General features: G+C 41.7%; 1 protein-coding gene across 2 annotated transcripts in view; it reads left to right on the forward strand.

The window, feature by feature from the left end:
* Positions 1-18,210, forward strand: part of syn2b (synapsin IIb) — a 61,543-nt gene that overhangs the window by 14,883 nt on the left and 28,450 nt on the right. For both annotated transcript variants that reach the window (XM_062544750.1, XM_062544751.1), the window contains exons 2-3: positions 11,528-11,585; positions 17,593-17,684. In XM_062544750.1, coding sequence (XP_062400734.1) covers positions 11,528-11,585; positions 17,593-17,684 — 150 coding nt within the window. The remainder of the gene's footprint in view (positions 1-11,527; positions 11,586-17,592; positions 17,685-18,210) is intronic.

The raw sequence follows: 18,210 nt of genomic DNA on the forward strand, positions 1-18,210 counted from the left end.
GCTATCATTTTCCTTTTCACTGTTTTTTCCCCTTTTTAAAGCCTGAATTTCTGCTTGTAAAATTATGACTAGCCTCCAGGACATCAAATGAAGTTAGTAAATGAATGTAAGAGCGTTGAGTAGCCTCATTTTATCACAAAGTCTGGAAGAAGACACCAGCCTGAGTTAGCAACTAATTGATTTCAACTGAGGTCACAGTACTAGCGCAACTCCTGTAGCAATTAGCACTAAATGGAGGCTGCTCTTCATGGAAGCCTCCAGAAGAGTGGGGTTGTTTGGCTCTCTGCAGGACATTAGCACAGAACAGGACTGATTCGTAGCACTTCCTGTCCATACCCTCACACCGACACTAGTGGCACATCTCTCCAGGACCTGCTTGGTTAAATAGGTCATGTCCTGCCACAGCAAAATGCCCGGAGTAGCCTGAACACAGTCTCTTATTAGCCTCTGCCACATCTGATCCCTTCACTTCATTTGCCCTTTGGGAAGGGGGCCAAGAGGAGAGAGGGAGACCCAGGACAGCATTGGGTGGCCAAGCATCTTGGTGAGAATTACGTTTCCTCCTAGAATGTAGTAATGGTGTAACAGCTGATGGTACACTGTGTCAATCACATTTGGGAGATTAAGAGGGAAAAAACAGCACAACAAAATGGTTGAGGACGGGTTAAAATGTCAGAGTATGATTGTCAGATAAGTCTGATGAATGGCATCAGGTTGTGATTTGATTACATTTAAGATTGGGTTTTGTAGCAGGCCTCTGTGCTAGTCAGATGCTGGATGCTGTAATTAGATCTATGCAGCGATAGACATATCCGGGCCTTGAGAGCCAAACTAGCCCTCAGATGACCTTACACTGCCCCTGAGATGACCACATGTCCACTTGGCCCAATCAATAATACTCCAGCCAATCAAAGAAAAGCATCAGGGGACTGCAGTGTCAGTTAGCCAGTAAATAGCCCGTGCCTGTTTACAGGCCCTGCTAATTGCTAATGTTGTTGATTTGTCTAAACTGAGTGTTCCAACACATCTGCATACTGCCTGCTCGCCTCTGCACTCTGGACCACTGCTTGTGTGGATCATGTGCAATGGCTCCAACGGCTGATTGATTTGGGGCAGCCATTTGTCCAGTAATGTCACCATTATTATGCTCCTAAACCCGTATCCTGATACTAAGCAGGAGTCCTTAGAGGGGAGAACACACACTTATAGTGTCTACATGTTGCCCCTTCCAGTGGACCACCAAGGGACCTAACTATGTCAAATTAATTGTGTGGTTGTCAATGGTGAGAGACATTTTCCCATTTAAATTTTAGCTGGAATTACATATGACGTTTATTGATTTAAAAGACACACTTTCAAGTGAAGAAAGTCAGAGAGAGAGAGAGAGAGAGAGAGGAAGACTGATTACAGCCATGCCACAGTGGGAATGAGGGGTGTTCTCTCCCTGTCACAGTGACAGGGTTTTATTGCCCAATCAGCCCTGCCCAGCGCCCACTGAGAGCACACCAGTGCCATCTCCTGCAAGTGGACGTGAAGAGCCAGTGATGAGGGACAGGGCCGAGGGAGCACCCCCTTCCCTCCACACACTTATTGTTGAGGAATATTGTTTTGCTCTCCGTGGTGAACGTGCATGCATGCGGTATTGCACTGCAGCCGTTAGCCTCAGATATGTCACTTTCGGTAATAAACAGATCTCTGTTTTTAATCAGGAATGAAGCCATCACTTTGAACACAAAAAAGAAAATTAACGTTTGTTGAGACGTCTTCCACTCACAGTGTTTAATTGGCGGGAAATATGCAATCTGCTGCCACCTCTACCCTGCTGGAAATTGCAAAGCACCTGCCACGGTGTGTCAGGGAGTTTAAGTAGGGAAAATGCTAATGGGTTTTTGTCAGATTTCATCAGTGAGATGAACAGCTATTTTCACAGTAGATAGGATCTTGTTCAGCAAGTGAGAGGTGTGGAAGACAAGATAAAGATAGCATCACACTTTGCTGAGCTGATATTGCATGTGTTACTTTCTCTCTTTCTCTCGCTTCCTCTCCCTCTCTCTTTGCTTTTGGCTTCCTTGTAGTTCTGATATCTAAACTTGATGCAAAAAACATCCTCCTTTCTTGAACACTTTGGTTTACCGGAGCTAGAACAGGAAATAAATAAATAACACAAACACCTGTCAAGTTCAGAGCTTTCCTCAGGCACTCTGTGAGCGTCTCTAGTGTAAAGATGTTCCACTTCTTGGTTCTGTTGTTGTACTGCTGAGTTGAAGTGCTTGTGCTGAAGGGTTGTGGTTGGCAATGGGCAGCTGAGGTCAGTGGTCCCCAAAGGACAACAGAACAGACAGGCTTGTGAAGTGCTACAGCACACGCAATAACAATAACAACACATTGCATTTATATAGCGCTTTTCAAGGAACCTAAAGCACTTTACAGTGAAGATGGAACCTCACTAGGCACCACCAATGTGTAGCACGCACCAGGGTAATGCATTGGCAGCCATTATGCGCCAGAACGCTCGCTCACCACACAGCAGCTTGGGATGCGTGTATTTGTGTGTTCCATTTTCCTCTGCCCTTCACTCACATCCTGTACATTCCAATGGCCCGCTGACATTTAGCATCATCACCAGTGTAGTCACGCCTCCCCAGCACAGCCACAGAGCACTGAGCCTGCATCAGGTGGGACTGGACAAATCCACTAGGTTGGGCTCAAATAACAGGGTTATTCTCTCTCTCTCTCTCTTTCTTTCTCTCTCTCTCTCTCTCACACACACTCTCACTCACACACACTCTCACTCACATACACACACACACACACACACACACTCTCACTCACACACACACACACACATTTTTTAGCAAAATCATTGAATGTGCTGCATGAATGGACCTATCAAAGAAATAAATAACTGCAGCAAGTAACAAGCATTACATTTAAGAGAACTCCATATTCATCCTTTTGTCCACAAAATGGACAGCAGTGTAGTCCGTTAGTCAGTTTAATACATGAAATAAATCAGCACTCCGGTCCTTTGCACATGAAACTGTCAGAAAAAAATACAGGAGAAAATACATACTTGGATTCCTGAATTAATGTACTTCATGGCAAAAAATGTCCTTTGTCAATGAAAAGAAGTGTGACTTAAATAATGCCTCATGAACAGTACTCTTCTCATGTAGGTATTCTACAGGGCAGGGTTCTGATGGTGCATTTGGCAGATCGCACCACTCTCTGTTAGGCACTGCAGTCACAGGCTGTCCAGTTCCCATACAGTTCCATAATGCAGAATTGAATAATCCAGAATTGCATTACCACATTGCACTGCATATTGCAAAATCAGTTTGCACATTGAATATCTAATTGCTAAATTAATTGTCATTTGAATTACAGTAAGAGGAATCCAAGCAGTGGTACTTGGATTCCTGAATTAATGTACTTCATGGCAAAAAATGTCCTTTGTCAATGAAAAGAAGTGTGACTTAAATAATGCCTCATGGATGGGCCATTGATGGTGTCTAGAAAGACTTCAGATAATACAAGAATGTGCATGCTCAAGGAGAATGCTACCTTCGTGTCTTGTTTTTTCCCTTCTGCACAAGGTGTAACGAATAATAAATTGATAACACTCCTGCTCCTTAGTAGAGATGCAGGGAGACTTGAGCATAGCTTTTATCAGTACTCGCATGCTTGTAGTCTCATATGAACATATAAATAAGATGATGGCATGGATGATGTCTCATAACCAGTGTTTTGACAAACAGTATTATGATTAGCCTATTATCAACTCTACTTATTGTTGTTTCACACCTTGAATGAGATTGATTGGTGTGGGGTTAAGATTGCTAGTCAGGTGTTTGAAGTGCCAAACAGATGAACATTCAGTATCTACTCATCACTGATGACATGGAGTTAGCAGGCCCACTGCCATGTCCACAGCAGACAGCACTCTTCAGATTTCTGCAGAAATTGCAGTGATCCTTCCCTCCTTTACAGTTTTTTTCAATCGCTAACAAGCATTTGTCCATTCAGTTGACACATTTTCAAAACTCTAAACACAGTTAGCACAGCATCGGTCTTTTGTGGCCATACCATTCACACATTTCACGTTGTTTTCACACAGTATGCAGTCAGTGAATACATTTTCACAATGCTTACATTTTCTTAACAGACAAACTATACCTCCCAACAAAATAATGGATCGTTTTTGTATTATTTTCGAATGTTAACACACAACATCCCACAATAGTTAACACAATATTCCAAACCTTAGATACACTATAAAAACCTCTTTTTCTGCAATGTTATCAATTCAAAAGCAATATATCTCAGCTGATAATAAACAAACAATCGAATAATTGACACACAGATGATTTATGTTGGGTAAATTGGGCCAACCACAGCTGATTCCAGTCTATCTTAGACTCAGTGGCAGGGGCCACAGTGTGTTTCACTTACACAGTGAAAAGAGCAGGTGATGTTTTTGGAAGCAGAAACTGAATAAGACAAATACCGTAATGTCTGGACGAGGAGGAGTAAGAGTAAGGGGCCCAGGGAGAAGAGCAGGCCCAGTGAGAGATGCAGTGAGAGGTGCAGGAGCACTGAGAGGAGCAGGTGCAGAGATTAGGCACAGTAATATTGTGCTTTTTTTTGTTCACCCCCTTTTTAACTGGGCTTTTTGCTGTTGTTTTTTGTTCAGAATGCTCTTGTGTTTCATGGATATTTTGTTCACTGCAATGCTGTAAAACTTTTTCGGTTCTATCATAGTCTACTGTAAACAGTATTTATACTGCACCTCCTGTAGGCCTAGTGAACAGTAAAAAATAAAAAAAATAAAAAGATTTGCTTTTTTTTTTTTTATGTATTTGAATGTGGACATCTGGACATACAGTTCCCAACCAAGAAATGTAGTGTACAAATTCTGGATTGCATGTTTTGCATGCAAATACCTGTAAAACTGAAACATAAAAGTCTATGCAGTTTTTGTAATGTCAACAGTAGCCAGTATTTTGAAACCTAGTGTACTCTGATTGACTGCATGTATCTTGTGAAGTGAAAACAAGCTTCATTCTTTGACAAAATAACTTCATTTTGAGTCAGGTTTCCAGTGTTTTGGTAAAGTTAGTGTGTGCAGAGAAATGACGAGTTAGTGTATATGTAACAAAATGTGGTGTAACAACATGGGATGTGCTTTTGAGAGGAAAATGATCCATTTGGCCAATTGTGTTTTGTAGGTGAGAGTCTGTGTTTAGAGTTTTGAAAAAGTGTCAAATGAATGGACAAACGCTTGTGAGCGATTGAAAAAAACTGTAATAGCGCCTCCTCGTCCAGAGTGCCTATCATTTATGGAAAACTGTGCACTATTGTAGCTTCTGACGTGTGCAAGAAGTCAGATTCAACAGATTTTCAGCCGTGTTATATGAAAAGGACTGAGTGTTACTGATATTTGGATGAGGTTGTGTGAATGTCGGCCTGCAGGGCATGCATCATGAACATTTTACAGCCCTATAAATTGCTGCAGAGCATGTTAAACTGCCGTTATGGCCAGGCCTCGCAATCATGAGCTGCACTCAGAAAATGTCTTTACATTTTCAGTGCAGCCTTTTTTGTAATTTGTCATGCCTGTGCATGTTCAATTCAGATAAACAGACTTGGAGCAAATATTGGTAGACTGAGAAAGATTATAAGGAGCTCTTTAATGAATCCAAACATGCAAAATGACGATCCTCCAAGCTTTTTAACATTTCAGAATAAAGCATTTATTTTCCAAATAAACGAAGATGTCTGCATTTGCAACCTATGAAACACAAATACCTTGCATCTACTGTATATTTTGAACACGGTGTCCTGAGGCTCGAACATATCATAACATCACCCTCATATGGAGACACTATTTTGTACTAGTGTACACTATTTTAATCACACTTCTCACATCGTTATTTCTGTGAAGTGTTAACACTACCACAACAAATTGTCACATTTAACTATTAAAGAAAGACTCAGTGGTTGGGATACTGCTTTGGAGTAGCCTCTTCTTATCCCCTGCATTGACTGAAAGAAGAGAACATTGTTGTCTGTTCCAGAAGCCCCATGTGTAGCCATGTTGGCGCGAGGGCAGGAGGAGTATCAGGAGTGCTCTGATCAATATGGTAATCAAGCTGGAATCGGTGCTTTGGAGTCCCTTTAGCTCCGCTCTGGAGATCAGGCAGCATGGAAGGAGAATTCTCTAATCTACTGAGTCCTACAGACATCACTGTCGTGGTGCTGTTTTAATGAACTTTCCTCCTCAACTGCACTACCCAACTGTGTTTCACAAAAATGCTGTGAAATATGGGTGTCAAGAATAGACAGTTGAATCCAGCTCCTGGAAGCATGGCGTTAACTCACTGAACGAGTGACATCCTTCCTGAAGACCTGCCTTGATGAGAGGATTGACAGATTGTTTTCTCTATTGAATTATGCTGCTCATAGAGCATATCAAATGTAAGGCATTTGTTGGGGGCAGTATTTCACTTCATTAGAATAAAGGTCCCAAAAATAAAATATATTTAATGTTAAATGATCCATTTTTTTCAAGGATACAAAGATACAAGGAGGTTTATTTGTCACATACATAGACATACTAACGTAAAACATGTAGTGACATTTCGTCTAGTGTTCAGCTTTTTCTGTGAGAGTGTGTAGAAGAAAGATCAAGAAATATTTGTAATAAATAGCAAGACCGAGTATAAAGTGCAGTGTGTGTAGCCTCCAGTCAATTTGCAAGTGTATAATAAGCTTATTTAGTCTTTTGCTTGTTCAGGATACAGACGGCTTGAGGAAAGAAGCTCCTCCTCAGTCCCTCTGTTCTGGTCTTGTAGCAGCAGAGACGTTCGTCTGACCTCCGTGTTTTGACATCATGGTCAGGATGTGAGGAGTGCTTTACAATATGGGCCTTGGTACGAACAGTACTCTTCTCATGTAGGTATTCTACAGGGCAGGGTTCTGATGGTGCGTTTGGCAGATCGCACCACTCTCTGTTAGGCACTGCAGTCACAGGCTGTCCAGTTCCCATACAGTTCCATAATGCAGAATTGAATAATCCAGAATTGCATTACCACATTGCACTGCATATTGCAAAATCAGTTTGCACATTGAATATCTAATTGCTAAATTAATTGTCATTTGAATTACAGTAAGAGAAAAAAAAAATCCTAACAATGAACCTACAGTAAATAATCAAAACTGAATTGAGGATTGCAAATGCCACGTTATGAAATTACATTGCAAAATATGTTTTCAAATTGCACATTGAATTGCATTGACAGAATGCATTGCCATGCGAATAAATGTGGTAACATGCTTCCATAGTCCTTTTGCGGCTAAAATGTTATGGTAACCTATGTTTTGTGGACAAAATTCCATTCAATGTTACTTGGATGATGTTACTTGTGTCTGCTATCTGGTATTATACACCAAAATGAACCGTATGGACAGCACTTCCTGCAGAACAGTGTGATGCTGTGTTATGCTAAGCCATTAATAACCAGAAGTGTGAATTATGTCTCCAGTTCCCACCACTGCACAGTGGCATGATGGGGGAAAAGCTCTTCATGTCACATGATCATGCCAACAGGACTGGAGATCCACCTGTCACAATTCCTACATCAAAGGGAGGATGCTTATTAAAATTCACCTTCATCTGATTTCCATGGCGCTATGGCTTAGATGTGTGCGGTATATGTCCCTCTAATTATGCTTGTTTTAAAAAGGGAAGGGTTGCACAGTATTGTGATGCTCTGTCACAAAACATATGAAAAACTAAACTGAATGCAGTATATGGATAGTGTTGGTCTGAGCGAGTTGTCACTGTTCGCAAAGACAGGCAGCCTGAAAAATGACAAAGGTGAGACTAACAGCTGCTCTTTTTTTCAAGATCCACACCTGCCCTCCTGAGTCATCTTCACTGTGCTGTGCAGCGCTGTGCTGGCCTCTTTTGCTTCAAACTCCCTTTTATACGAATCTTGGGACAGCAAGAGCATCTACATTAGGTAATCATTCATATTACAGTCTAAAAAGGACTGAAACATTTTGGTAATGGGGCCCTTAATGTAGCCAAACAAAAGAGCACCTCTCTCAAAGACAAACATTAGCATGCTAATGGGTTGTGTCTCAAATCCCTAGACCAATGGAAGACGTCATGTCTTTGTAATCTTCTCTGCTGCTGTAATAACCCAGAGGAGCTGCTGTAGCCGTGCAACACAACTCGGCTCTCTCCAAGCGTCAGTCGTGCTCTTCTAGCGCTGCTCATGGCTGGACCACTGCACTGATTAGTGAGGCTGTGATCTAATCTCTGCAGCGTAAAAGTAATTAGCCCCGCTGGTCATGGTGTAATGTCTTAAACCAACAGAGCTGGAAGTACTTTTACAGCATAGACTAGATGAGCTTGGGTGTAATATTGGTGCTCTGACCTTATCAAAGTCCACCACACCAACTCCTGTGAGAGAGATACATGTGGGACTAATAGTAACCTTTGAGTGCACCTCCCATGCAGAGGCTGCCCTATGTCAAGCCTTTGTAGACTTCATTGATTAATAACATGTGTAGAGTGAACTCTAATAGTTTGTGCTCAGGTGAAACGTTCTAGGCTAGACAATGTACAGATGTTAACTGGTGGTTGATTTATCTGATATCTGTACCCCACCCCCAGTTGTGAATATGTAAAGTCAGAGGGATTATCCAAGCTTATGTAACATGCTCTTTTAGCGGCAGGAGCTGCCATCTCACATCATGAGGTGGTGAGATTCAGGTGGAAGTGTTCACCGAGCTAAAGGGCACAAGATCATAGCTCCCATGACAATCAATTGATTCTCTTACCAGTTCAGCAAACCCTTGAGGGACACTGAAAACAGCAATCGGGTCTTTACAGCACATTGAGGCTGACCCTTTTGCTAGCACTAATATTACAGTTGCTAATCAAGTTGGCCTGAATTAGTAAGGAAGACACTAAGCATAGGGGAGGACATTTAGATGAAGCTGAAGGTGTATGGGTTTTGCACTGTATCATATTTTTATTCACATTATCCAGAGCACACACTGCATCACATTTCTCTACATTTTCAAAAGGATGCTAAATTATGGAAACAGCAGACCCTTGAATTATCATAGAGGCTGAATTAGTAAGCCCATTGTAATTACAGCCTCTGTTTTCACACTTGTCTGAGAATGATTGTACTGTAGCTTGAGCATGTGGCTAATACATTAATGTTATAAAAGCACAAAAATAATCAACCAATCAATAGCCTACAAGTGCAGTGACATCTCGTTTAGAGAAATGTTTGATTTGAAAGATATTTCCTCTATGGTTTCAATCTGTGGGAGTGTCCCTGGTGTCCCTTTACTACTAAAAGCAGAGCCTTCATCATGATGCTGTAAACCTACAGTATAGTGATTGTGGATTAAATTTGCGTGAGCCAACTGACACAAAACATGTTTGATCTACCCCTGGCTGTATACCTTGCACTCGATACTTCATACAGTCTAGCTCCCCTTCAGCCCCTCTTTCAGCATTATCATATTTTTTACCATGTTGACTTGTTTTGTAATGTTGGCCAAAATCACTGAGGCAGATGTAGTTGTAACGAGGACTGTTATTTCTCTTAGAAGGGAAGTTTTGAATGCATATTGCCTTTCTGCAGAATTACTGAAGTCATGCAAGCTCAAATGTGAAAATTGATTCCGGATATTTCATTTGCTGTTTGCTGTGCACCTGATGCACCACCAGTGTGTGTGTGTGCGTGTGTCTGTGCATTTGTGTGTGTGTGTGCATTTGCGTGTCTGTGTGTCTGTCTGTCTGTCTGTTTGTGTCTGTGTGTGTTTGCATGCATCTGTGCACAAACTCAGCAACATCTCAGGATTAATCTGGACAGGCATGTGTCAGAGAGGTGGACAGACCTGAGAGCCCCTGCGACGGCATTGCATCAGAGATTAGTCCGGCAGCATGGGCTCTACTGAGGCTCTACTGAGCCCGTCTCCACTGCAGAGCTGCATAGTGGGCTCTGGTAGGGCGTCCGCTTGTGGCCATCTGTGAGGGACTGTGAATATCTGTGTCCAACCTCTACAGCTGGCTGGCTCCCAATGAACCAGCTGTGTGATGTCAGATTGACCCTAAAAAGCACCCTCTGTGCGTTCACCAGGACTCGTCCGCTGAGCCGACAGAGTTCAGAGGAGCTTGAGCAGAGCACCAGACTTTCCAAACACTGACTATTTACAAACAATAACGATTCACCCAAATCAGTCCAATTTGCATTTGCATTTGCATTAATTGTATTAACTAAATGAAAAGGCAAATATTTAGACACAGAATGCCTCAGGTCTGGGAAAACCAATGCAAACCAATAACAATGATGTCACTTCCTTTATGTGTGTTCTTTGCCCACAAGATGGCAGCACAACCACAATATTTAGTTGAACGTCATGTGAGACTGGTTCATATATAGAATGAAGAAAAACAGGGGAGCGGAGTCCATAAGCTCAAATTCCCTTGTATCTGCCAAGATCATTGCTGCCATTCAGGACTCGGATGAATGCCAAGGATGGAGGCATGTCCAGTCCTACTCAGAGTGCTACCTAACACCTCTGAACAAGGACCCTTTCCATTGAAAAGCCTTCCCTGAGATTCGGTCCATTCATTAGTGTGGCACAAGGTAGCACACTGAGGTAAAACTGGCAGATGTACCCATGATTTTCTTATAGCCCTGCCATATGTACTCACGGTTTTCTTTTAGCCCTGACATTTGGTTGCTATGCTTGTTTTATCTGCTATATTTATTTTTGCTCAGTAGTTGCTGTAAGATTTGAAGGGACTCTATACAGTGCTGTTAGCACATCTTATTGGATAGAAACACCCACAGTGTTGATGGACAGGTTTGGACGGGATAAGCATGAGATGATGGGAAGTTCCAGCACATGCTTGGAATTTGACCTTTGAAGTTTGTTTTCATAAAGCCATGGGACAATAGAAAGACATGAAGACAGAGGTTGGCCCTTGGGTGTCAAGTTCTTGAATTTCCCCTTGGGGATCAATAAAGTGTATCTATACATATGTATATATGTATCTATCTATCTAGCTATCTATTTACTGTAAGTGTTCAAGATAGCACCTCACTGTTGCAAACAGTATTTGAAACAACAGCAAGAATTTGTAGTCTTCAATGCACTGCTAGTAATAAAAGTGTTTTTTGGGGGGGTTGTTTGTGTGTGTGTGTGTGTGTGTGTCTGTGCGTGTGTGCGTGCGTGGTAGCAGTGTTGGGGGGCTCTACATGATACATAGCCCAAGGCAGCCTGTGGTAATATGTCTCACATGACCATACTCATCAAACTGACTTTAGAAGTTGCCTCTAAAACATGCCTAAATTGTAGCAAATTGGGCCATGGTGATGCTTTGGTTTAGTGAAGTAAGCCTGTTTTGTTTCTTCCTTTTTAATAAAACCTTTAATGAAATTGGCCCCTCAGTGTATATCTACTCTTTAAAATATGTTTCCTTCTTTGACAGGGCAAAAGTCTTCCGCGGAAAGAAAGTTCAAGGAGAATATGACATCAAAGTTGAGCAGGTAAAGTTTTACTAATTCAATTTTTCAATTTTCCATATAAGGCTTCAAAAACAACTCTGAACCCATTTATTCTGGTTATTAGACACATGCATACTCTGTGGGCTTTTAAAGCAACACTTTCCTCTGTCGCACGCACACTATTTGTTTATTCAGCAAATAACGATGTCCAAGAGTATGTTGCATGATTTTACGAAAGCATGATATATTACAACATCGAAGCAAGTCAAATTTGTAGTTTCTTATGTCTCATTCCATCGAACTACAGATCCTACCCGATCTAGGAAAAAAAGCATATCTAATTCCATATTACAGTAACTGCACTAACCTCATAGCTGAAGAAATGTTTTAAAATAAATACACAAACCGCGGCTAATAATTGGAAATTACAGTAGGTGTTTTTATGTGTTATATAACAAGCAGAGTTAAACAGTGAACGCCTTGGCTGGGAACGGCTAGTGATGTCCGGTAGCTAGGTAGGACTTTGGTTAAACTTGTATATGTTGCAAACTAACCTGAAATAACATACTACATTCAGCAACTGTGTGGTAGTCTACTAGTTCTATTCTAGCATAAATATGTTAGGGTAGTTGATCAAAATGGGCTCGTAACTTACATCGCTGAATTTAGGGCTAATGGTTAATTTAAGTCCTTGCTACCGAGCAATGGTCATTTTAATCCAAGATGTTTCGGAGGGCTACGACTCCACCAATCAGATTGGTCATTGAAGCCGATGGCCACTGGCCGACACTATACGTCAAGTCGGCCAAAACGAACACCGACACCGACTGACGATGGCACGGCACCAAACAGACTCGAGTACTCGACCATGCCCAACTGTCTGACAAGGTCCAACGGCCGATTATCGGGTCGGCACGATATTCCATACAGAACAGCGCAACCTCGGATCGAGAGTCGAGCGCGCTGACAATCAAGCTAAAAGCCCAGGCTACTAGCTTTCATGCCAGCAGCACTCATCATGTCTACACTGCCTGGATTTTCAGCGTCCTAAAACAAGATTAGTCGATCCCGCAGCATACAAGCATGCGCCTGCATGAAAATGACAGGGATCTCCCATCTTAGGGAAATACACTCTCCACTGTGATGTCGTCAGAATGATTTTGGAGTGGACGGGGATGCCCACATCAGTCTATTCACCTGGCAAGAAAATCTCAGCTATATCATTCAATAACAAATCCGTTACCACTGAGGACAGATGTGATGGCCCCTCCCTGGTCAAACATCGTGCTGTATGCATCCCTCCAAGCCTTTACATTTGCATGTATTCATTTAGCAGGCGCTGTTGACCTAAGTGACTTACATAATGTCAGATATATTACAAGGGATTGCATTGTCCCCAGATCAATTTGGGGTTAAGTGCTTTGCTCAAGGGCACAACGGTGGAAGCTGGGAATTGAACCTAGAACTTTCAGGCTACTCCACATAGCCCAGCTCCTTGACCACTAAACCTCTGTCACACACTGACCAGAGTGAGAGAGGGGAGGCACACTCTGATTCTAATTGCTCCGAAATGGCCAGGGAACGTCTGGTCTGAGGAGATTTCACATGAAAGGGTTATCTAGCAGCCATTTCAGCTTGTCTTATAGGTTGTGTCTCCAGGTGCACATCCATTAGCCACGTGCTTCCTCAGAAGGTCTTTTGATCATTAGTCCCAAAGTGAGATCTCTTCCCGGTGCTGGGTGCTCTCTGTGCTCACCCTGTTGAGCCCTTACAAGCCCTTACTCTCGCATAAAGTGCCCTTTGCCTTTAGCTCTTGTAACAGTGGATGCACCGTGCACACTTTCAGCAAGCCCCCTATGCACCAAGTTCACCACGGATCATTCCAATGCGCTGCTGATGAGAACAAACTGTGCCTAAGGATGTGTCTGCAGCTCAGTCTTGAGCACATATCAAGGCAGCTCCCTTCTGTCCTCTGTCATTTTCCTCTGATGAGGAGCAGAGATTACATGCCCTATGTCCAGTACGAGCATTGCTTATTAAAACAGACAGGGCGAGAGATATCAGATCATTTGACCAATTGTTTGTACTGTATGCTTTGCACAGCAGGAAACTCAAACTTGACTCAGGCGTGGTCAAGTGTGAGGGGGCCACAGGCCAAGGTGTAGTTGAGCTCCTGCCTGCCTTGTCGCTGCCGCCTCAACCCTTGTTTGGAGACGTTTTAGCAACTTAGATGTGTGCATCTAGTTCCCCATTCAAGCATAAAGTGCTGATAGTACACATTGTTTTCTTGTTAGTATTTGTTCGTGCCCTCATCAGCTGTTTGTTTGGATATGTTGAATGGTGATCGGATCGCATACAGCTACAGCAATGAAGAGAAACAGCAGAGGAATGTATTGGTATTTGGGGGTTACCGCATCAAGGGCCTGCGGTTCTGTATACGGGGCGGTGATAGCATAATGGTTAAGGAGCTGGGTTAGCATGGCCTGGTTAGCAGACCTTGTTGGAATTGAGAGTGGGTCTGGATGAGGATGATTGTTACTTACGACTTCCAGCAGGGGCATATCTAGCAGTGAAGTTAAACTGAAATTGGTGCATTAAACTCTTACCAAATCATTTTAAAATGGCAGCAATCTTGTAAAGAAAGGTTTTCAATGCAGTTGTTTACTTAGTTCCAAAGAATTACACATGTCCATGCCGGATTTGCGATTATATTTGTGTGCCCGTGTTTTGGGGACATTGGAAATGGGATTCAATGGTCTCTTGGCCAAGTGGACCTGCAGCGCAAATTACGAATTTGCCAAATGTTCGTCTGGGTATTCCCAGGCTAGGGCTAGCATGCAGCACTTGGCCAGATAAGTTGTGGGTTCAATTACAATGAGTTGCTCTGGGGACAATGTAGCAATGCTCTTGAATGAATAAATGTCCAATGGTCCTGATCGGATCATAAATGGCTACAGCAACGAAAAGTAATGACCGAGGAATTTGTTGGTAGAGAACCCATAATGAGTGTGGAGGTGGGTGGGTCTGGGACTCCAGACACCACTGTTGAGACTTCTGGAGGTGTCATGGGCTCAATTCAACAGAACAATGATGGAGAAAGGTGCTTGCTTGTTAACCCCAGTGAAATGCACTCTGTTGGTGACTTTGCCCACAAAGGTTGCTTTAGTGTTGATTGTTGTTTTCATTATGGTAAACAGGATTGGTTGTTGAGTGGTAGCTGTGTGAAATCCCCTACCACAAGGAATTTAACACCTCTCGTGTGTATATTTGAAATGACTCATACTGTATGTGAGAGCAGTGTCTCACTTGGAGAACTGAGGTTTTGACACCAGACGTTTAGATGGGCAATGCAACAGTTATTGTTTCAGAATAACGAGTCAGAAGTCTGTTGTTGCGTGACAAGAGGGAACCCAATTCTGAATGACTTATTGATTAGAATTTTCCAGCTTTTGCAAAACTAAGCAATATTTGTAACATCATGTCTCTTTATTAGATCAAGCAAATATATATTTGCACATTTCACTCTTAATGCACCTATTTCCTCAGCCACCAGCAATAGAACTATTTAGCAAACATGATGCCAGAAGAATGTATAAACTTATACAGGATAGTTCCAATGTCAAATGTTTTCACCAATGGTTTTATGGTCAGTTTGCAAAGGTTAGAGGTAAAGTAGGAAGTACATTTAGGGATCTCTGATCAATGTGATTGGTGAGGCTCGACCAATCATTTCAAAGTTACGGCAAAGTCCACTACAGCTACTATGCTACGATTTGAAACATTTCCCAATTGATGCCAGACCCTGTTCACTAAGTTCAATTCAATTTATATCTTAATTTGACTAACACACATGTATTTGTTGAAGTAACCCCAAACTAATCTTTCAGTGGGTCTAAGTAATACACTGCAATTTACCAAAATTACTCAATACAAAAATAATGAATTCATAATTTGCAATGGAAATATATCATAGAATGAGGATTATAATATGTACTGAGATCAAATGTTCTGTTTAAGAATGTCAAAATACATTGTACCTGCCCTATTTCTCAGAGATCAGATCAGGCCTTGTTGTAGGCCTGTATGTTTATAGTGATGCCTTACTGTCTTGCTACCTTATTACTGGTTTGATGGTGTGCCCACATCATGATTACATTCCTGTTTACAAGGTCTTTACTTCGAGCTAAGGAAGCCATCAGGTTGTTAAAGCTATTGCTTTGATCTTTGTCTGGCTTCTCTTACCATTAGACATGGTAGCCATTACACTGTTTCCTTCTGTCTCCCTTTCTCTAAAGACTGCTATTTTCCATTATGTCTGCCAGCAATCTATAGGTTAGGCTCAGTTACTTTTTTACAAGAGTACTTAATTGATTTCATGAAAATACTCTGCAAAGGGTATATCAAGTTTACACTAGGCCTATCAAATCCTGCTACCTGCTGTTTACTTTCTTTATCTGTTGATCTGCATTTATTATAATAGACCTATGTTGATAAATTAACCTTTCTTTAACATGGATGCTCATAAATTCACTTCACATTAATAGCTAAATCCTTCCTAAGATCATACATTCATAAATTGAATTAGTCAAGGGAGTTGAAAGGAGTGACAAAGTTACAGTCAAAAATGTTCCCTGCATTGTGGAAACCCCAGTAATCATTTGATTAAGGTTAGGGGCGTCACTAATGTGTGTGCTATTACAGAGGCATTAGTCACACTTAAAGGGACACTTCACCGATTAGCATTAAGCTTTCTACCTTTAGAAAACCAGTCATGTTTTTGAATGGCCGTGCATCATTCCCTCAGTTTGCCTTGAGATGGGAGAAATACGGATTTCAATGAAACCGATGAATAGGACTTCCTGCTTTCAATGATGCGAAATGATGATTTTTGCATCATTGAAAGCAGGAAGTCCAACACTGAAATCCATATTTCTCCCATCTCAAGGCAAACTGAGGGAATGATGCACGGCCATTCAAAAACATGACTGGTTTTCTAAAGATACAAAGCTTAATACTAATCGGTGAAGTGTCCCTTTAAAGTCAACAAAGTGTCAATGGGGAGGCACACACAGCTTGGACATCATTATAGCTGGTTGCAAAAATTAAAACAAATTCTTCATGTTAATGCAAAAAACTAAATGCTTTGAGGCTATTCCACCTCAGAGAGATTTTTGTACCCGGAGAAATGTATCTTAGAGGTCACAAACCTATTCCATATCAATTATGTTGGGCTACAACCATCCCAAACCATCCCAAGCTTTGGTGCTCCCAAGCAGTCATAGCGGACTTTAGCTTTGGGGACAGTTCCTAGATCTGTTTTTGTCTTTCTTTGCTTATCAAGCTCAGATTATTTTGCCAGACCCACAGCCCAATTTCAGATGGAATTGATTATCCAGTTCCTGAAATTTGTTCCAAAATTCATGTCTGAATTGTGGCCACAAACGCCACTATAAACTAAGGAAACCTTTTGACAAAGTATAGAAAAACAAGGCCCCAGCACTTACAATTTTGTAGCTCAATCTCAACCTTTAATTAAAAGTGACTAATTGGTTTCACAGACAACCATGTTTTGCAGTGTTTTTATAGGAAAGTAGTCAACAGTGTGCTGTTTAAATGAGTTATTTTGAAACCCAATTGCACAATGTGTCATACTAACAGTAAAAGCGAAGACAACTAATCAGCCCACAACATCTTGTAAAATGCTGCAGCGGCTGGACTGTAATGAATCGCTCAGGGTTGCTGTTATTGTTCAAGCCCAGTCAAAACAGTGCCACCAGCCTCATATTACTCGCTGGAGATGAATGACATAATGCATGACTGCATCTGATTCTATACTTGCCATGTTTTGTATGATTTCTGATTTATGAAATGGACTGTAGCAAGAAAATTACCGTTGACTGTAAACGCACAAAGTCAATCTAAATGACAAATAAATGTAATAAGATTTCACATTAGATATTTAATATTTTTGCCCAATCGAAGATTGTGATGCCTTTAGTTTGGCATGCCTGTTTGTAATGTGTATATCCTCTGGTTTTGTTTTCTCCAGGCGGATTTTTCTGAGATCAACCTTGTGGCTCATGCTAATGGGACCTGCAATGTGGACATGCAAGTGATCAGGAATGGAACTAAAGTGGTGCGGTAAGTCTGGAAGGGTCCAGTATTCTTCCTCAGTTACGGTACTGGTAATGAACATGTCACTTGTGCAGTTGCATAACTGTCTGGCTGTGTAACAGCAAACCCAATATGGAACATTCCCAGTGTGGGATTTACTATCATGTAGAGGACACAAAGCAGCCATCAGACATGTGCCAAAGGGGCCGCTGCTGTATTGAATGGAGAGGGAAATAAAGACAGACTATGGCAAGATCTTGTGCTTGAGCAATAACTGGAGTCATGGGGCTGACTGAATCATAGGGGGGCTATGTCTGTAAGGGGCTGGATTTATTGCCCCATGGATCCCCTATAATCAAGATTTATTGCCATAAAGTTGATAAGAGTGTATTTTATAGATGCATTCATTGAATTTTCCCAGCACCTGTCAAGACCTGCTTCTAGTATTGTGTCTGATGCCTTGTCACAGAGGCCTGGGAGTGATTAAAAAAAAAGAAAGAAAAAAACCTTATGAATGGGCACGGTTCAACTCCAGGTCAAATTTTATATTAGC

The sequence above is a fragment of the Sardina pilchardus genome, chromosome 9 (assembly GCF_963854185.1).
Source record: "Sardina pilchardus chromosome 9, fSarPil1.1, whole genome shotgun sequence".
Classification (NCBI taxonomy): domain Eukaryota; kingdom Metazoa; phylum Chordata; class Actinopteri; order Clupeiformes; family Clupeidae; genus Sardina; species Sardina pilchardus.